At 28.4% G+C, this 5,653-nt stretch overlaps 1 protein-coding gene across 1 annotated transcript in view; it reads left to right on the top strand.

The window, feature by feature from the left end:
- Positions 1 to 1,234, top strand: part of LOC100212345 (ras-related protein Rab-8B) — a 1,261-nt gene extending 27 nt beyond the window's left edge. The window contains exons 1-2 of the mRNA XM_065814219.1: positions 1 to 339; positions 760 to 1,234. The exon at positions 1 to 339 is cut by the window's left edge and continues 27 nt beyond it. Of these exons, the coding sequence (XP_065670291.1) occupies positions 172 to 339; positions 760 to 1,230 (639 nt within the window). The 5' untranslated portion in view covers positions 1 to 171 and the 3' untranslated portion in view covers positions 1,231 to 1,234. The remainder of the gene's footprint in view (positions 340 to 759) is intronic.
- Positions 1,235 to 5,653: the final 4,419 nt, after the last annotated feature.

The following is a 5,653-nucleotide window of genomic DNA, read 5'->3' as shown; positions in this document are numbered from 1 at the left end:
CTTGCATTGCGCATAAGTTATGAATGCGAATAGACAAAATTCAGATTACGTAATTTGTTTCAACTTTAAGCTTCTATGAAAATTTTTATTTAATGACCATTTCTATGTTGGAAAACATCATTAAACTTGAAAGGCATTTTAAACAAAAAAAAAAAAGTTTATATTTGAAGCATGGCTGCAGCTGTATCATTTAAAATAATATTAGTAGGGCAATCAGGTGTTGGAAAAACAGCTTTGATGCGACGCTATGTAAAACGATATTTTCCAGAAATCGAAGTATCAACAATAGGTATAGATCTTGGCACTAAAGTTATTGATTTAGATGGAGTTAAAGTAGAAGTAAGCGTACACTGTTTCTTATTTAATCATGTCTTAATTTGATCTCAAACACCATTATTTTAACAGAAACAAGAAATGAAAACAAATCAATTTCACCATCTCAGCCTTCACAAACTTGACTATCACAGTAATTTTCTTCTTCACATTCATTTTCTTTTAACTGCTGTTTTTTGGTCACTAATATTAAGCATACTTTTAATAAAATAAATTATTTTAACGTTTTTTTAAATGTATATTATCATCATAATGAATCTTCTTATTAAATTTGGTTTAAACATTTCGATAATCGAAATCACTCTTTATACAAATCAACATACAACAAACAACACACAATACTTATATGTAGCTATAAATATAATTCATGGGTTTAAATCTCGGTTAAAAAACCAATTAATATCTTTCTTCTGGATTTGTTTTTAGTTAAAAATCTGGGATAGTGCAGGAAGTGAAAAGTTTAAAAGCTTAACAACAAGTTATTACAGAAATGCTGACGGTGCTATATTAGTATATTCACTTGAGAATGCAAATTCTTTATTTGAACTACAATCTTGGTCACGAGAGGTTTGTAGTCATGGCGATATGACACGTATTTTGGTTTGTAATAAAAACGATCTTGTTGATGAACGAGTAATATCAGAAGACATGGCATTAATCTTTGCGTTGCTTGAAAATATTGAGTTGGTTATAGAATGTTCAGCCAAACGTGACGATAATGTTGAGTATCTTTTTCGAACAATTGCAAAAAAAATGCTCAACAAAAAGTTAGAAAAAGATAATACTATGCTTAAATCAAACGCATTTAAAATTAGTGGAAGCAAAACGACAAGTACTTTAAATCCAAGATTAAAAGCAAATACTAAACCGTTATTTAAAAGGTTTTGTGTTATTTGATAAATTTCTTTACAGTAAAAACTGTAACAAGAAAAAAGAAAGTGCAAAGATACTGTTTGCAACCGCAAATATATGTAAAATAAGCAACATCATAAGATGATATATCTTTATTACCATGCAAAATACTTTTATAAAGTCAAATTATTCTAGTTTACATTTTCTGACAATTTGATACAAGTCATATTAAGTTATTGGATTTGTATCCAAAGTCACAAATTTTAAAAGGTTTGCGTGCAATTAACATTATTTTCAAATTAACATTAGATGAAACTAATATTTGACATTTCAAATTATCATTAGATCAAATTATCATCAAATATAAGGTATACGTGTTAAGCAGTTTATAAAGTAGCTCACAGAAAGTTTAATGTTATTTTTTATTTATTTAGAAATTTTAATTTAATGGACAAGTCAATTATACCTTTTTGATTAACTATTTAATAGTTTAACTGTAGCATAAAAGCGAGTTTCCACGTATCAATTTTTCTACGGAAATGATAATTTTTTTTTAACATAAATATATATAAAATATTTTTACACGCATCACTAGACTTATACACCGCCAAAAAAAATAAAACGTTTACTCTTAGTTTTACATATTTTTATTTTAAAAAGCTTATCGACGAGTTCAGCAGTTGTTTTAAGTGATTCGTTTAGGGTAGAGGGGTAGAGGGTCACTTTTGGAAAAAAAGCAGTTTTGTAAATAACAAATAAAAATCTTGCTCAATTTTTATAATAAAACTTGCGTGAAACAAAGAGAATTCGGTAAAAAAATAGGGCCGATTGTACCCAACAACAACACCCCCCTCCCCGTACGAGCATGATTATGTGCAGTAGAAAAAAATCACCTGAAAAATTTACAGCTAAATAGCTTAGTATACCCGTAAAACACCCCCATCCCTTAAGCTTTCAGAAGAACATTAGGTACCTTTGCTGCGTGCAAAAATAGGGTACAAACGTGCGATTATTTTTAATGAAATTTGGCAGGAACATAGAAAATAAATATTGAAAGTTGACTGAAAAGTTAGAAAATTATCACGTCTTCAATGTCAATGAATTTTATAAAGAAAAACAACAGAATAATAATTTTAAAACACTCGATATAAAATTCTAAAAAAAGACGACAATATTTATCCAAACAAAACATTTTTTGAGCACACGGTTATCTTATTATTATTATTATTATTTTTTCTTTTCTAATTTTTCCGTTAAAATTTTCAATATACAAAATAATATAAATAATAAAACAAAAGGCTGGAGCAAGAAGAAGACATCAGTTTGTCCTATTACCGAGCCTTATTATAGCTCCAATACATGTTGCTTTTTACAGTAAAATATATAAAATTGTGATAAATGCTTATGTTAAATATATATAAAATATGTAAAACTACGTTTCATAATTGATATAACTGTTAATATAAAAACTCTTTTTGAAAAATAAATTTAGAACAAATAAAAGTAAATGAAAATAAAACAAACAAGTTGTGCTTATATTATTTTACCAAGTCCGAAGATAATAAAAAACGCTTTGATTTAGATTTAAACTGTTCAAGTGTATTTTTCTTGGTAGTAACAATCCGAAGGAAAATATTTCACAGATAAGGTCCGCGGTGTTGGACTGAGAATGAATTTAGCTTTAATGTAAACTTTGTGATGACAAAGTTGTTATATGAGAATCTAGTAGGGTATTTATGACTTATTTCGCTAGAGTAGTGTTGAAATATTGGTGGAGATAACCCATATTTTATTTTGATTATTTTTAGTCCATATTTGAGGTTCACAAGACACTTTTTTACTTACTCTAAAGACAATTTTAAAGGCATGTTTTTGTTTACTGTTGAGAATTTTAAACTTAGTATAATTTGTGCTTGCCCAGGCCATGTCACCAAAGCTTAAGTGACTTTGTATTAATGAAAAATATAATCTTTTAAAGACCATAATATTTAGGAAAGGTTTTGCTTTATACATTAATGATTATACATTAATAGTTAAAAAAAGGTAACAGAATTTATCTTTGTTTGCCGACGATAAAAATTTATTTCTTACCAATAATGATATCAAACATCTATATAAGTAAATATTTGGTTTAGGCAAACCAAACTCTCACTTAATGTTGAGAAAACGAATTATACCTTATTCCATAAAAATACACAAGAAATAAACATTCCTCTTAAGTTGCCCGAATTTAAACTTTAATTAAATGATAAACTAGTTTAAAAGCGAGCAAATATAAAATTCTGAGGAACTTTTGTCAATAAAAATTTATCCTGGCTTTCCCAGATAAAATATATATAGTAAAAAATTACCAAAACTATTGGCGTAGTGTATCGAGTCCGACCCATATGCCAATATGTTAAGTTTCAAATTGATATATTATGTGCTAATTCGCTGTTTCATCAACTGTGCAAATATATCATAGGCAAGTACGCTAACAACAAAACTTTGAAAAATGTATAGGCTACAAAAACACAAAAACACATTTTATAATTTTAAAATTCCTTTTTTTTTTGTAATCATAATTTGCATTTCACTTATTTCTGAAGTTGCCTTACTCTCATTGTGAAATAAGATGTTTTGGAAAAGTTTAGGTCGCTGAAAGAAAATAAAAAATTATATTGCTTTGCATAACTTGCATATTTATGATCAATATTTTCAAAAGTATACATGGAAATATAATTTACTATACAACACATTGAAAAAATAATTTATTATTTTGTTATTTTAGTAATCAGTTATTATTTCAAAATATTGGTTGCGTGCTAAAATTTTAGGTTGCATGCTCAAATGTTGTGTTAAAAAATAAAAAACTAAAATGCAAACTTTTTTGAAAAAAATTAAAAACCTGCTTTATTGAAAAAAGCTCAAAAATAAAAATGAAAAGGAATAACTAAATATTGCTAAAATTGAAGTTTAAATCATTTAAATAATGAGAGTAAAATGTTAATCAACTTTCACTGAAAAGATAAAACTTGTTCAAATAGAGTTTCATCTTCTTTTGAGATTTGGTACGGACGCCCAGAAGATGTTAAAGGTGTTTTAACAAAAGAAATGACATTCATTCTTGGCACCCAGCAATTATCATCCCACCTTGACCAGTAGTACGACCAACTTGGATAATGTGGATGCATAAACTTTACCATAAAATCATTATTCTTTTTATCAACTTCAGAAACCATACCAAGCCAGTAAATTGTTGTATTTGCAAAATAGGTATTGTGACATCATAACATTGTCAATTTTAATAGTTTCATATTTTTGTTTTTTGAGGAATTTAAATGTTAGTGAAAAATCATCATCATCGAATACTCTTTTCATTTTTATAATGAATGAGAAGATGGTATAAATTAATGGAAACTTCTTGTCCCAGGAATAGTGGTTGCTATTACAAGCCTATCAGTAAGTTTATTTTTTACTAGCTCTATTTCTTCAGCAGTAACGTACACAAACGTAATCCTACTGATTGACTTTTGACAGTATTCAAACATTGCTTGAGAAGACAGTATATGACCTGTGGTTGGACTCTGCAAGCTAGCTGTTGCAACAAGCCTTTTAACAGTGCCACCTATTCCATCGCATGGAGATTTGCCATGGCTTGTTGCTAAAAAATTCCAGATGCAACGAACAGAAAAATCTTGAGCGTGTTGACATAAATGGTAAAAATGTTTGCAGTTTTAATACTGCCCTGCACAGCCACCAGAAAAATAATGAATTTTTGTAGTTGTGGGACAAAGATGAGTTATTATATGATTAATGGTTTTATGCATAACTTCATTGATAAATTCAATATTATGATTCAAATCATCTAAAATTACACAAAAAGAAGATATTTCCAATTTCACTTTCTTGTAGTAGATGACAACTGGATGAAGGGAACATTGACTCTTGCTCAAATAGTAACTCTGTATCTCGTCTTGTACAACAAAAGTGTATTTCACTGCAAAATCTGCCAGCGCAAGAGCCTTATTAATACTAATTGTTTCTTTGAGATGCTTTAGATAGCTAGATTGTAATTTTGCTATAAATGAATGAGAAGTAATATTATCAAGTTTTTCATTTAATGGAAGTTTTATTGTTAATAGTTCTATCTGTTGTTGTCCACTATTTTAAATCCACTGACTGTTCATTTTCATCCGTGTCATATTGTTCTTTTGGTCATCATTTTGTGTGAGATTTTTCTGGAAATAATTTTTGGCAGCTTGTATGTCAAAACAACTATTGCATCGGTGAATCATACAAACTTTAGATTTTCTGCTGCAGGCAATCTTTTTAATGATTTCATGGTAAGATGTTTCAAGGCCTATAGCGCTCAACATTAATTTAACATTTTGGTGTATTGTACACACACAAACAAAATGTGTACCTTTTGGACCAGAAAGGATGCACCGTTTAGGCCGAAGACTGCAAAATTAAAAAAATCCAATTT

This window comes from Hydra vulgaris, chromosome 12, assembly GCF_038396675.1.
Source record: "Hydra vulgaris chromosome 12, alternate assembly HydraT2T_AEP".
Lineage (NCBI taxonomy): Eukaryota > Metazoa > Cnidaria > Hydrozoa > Anthoathecata > Hydridae > Hydra > Hydra vulgaris.
The sequence above is the reverse complement of the archived record's forward strand: the minus strand, read 5'-3'. Positions and strand labels throughout refer to the sequence as shown.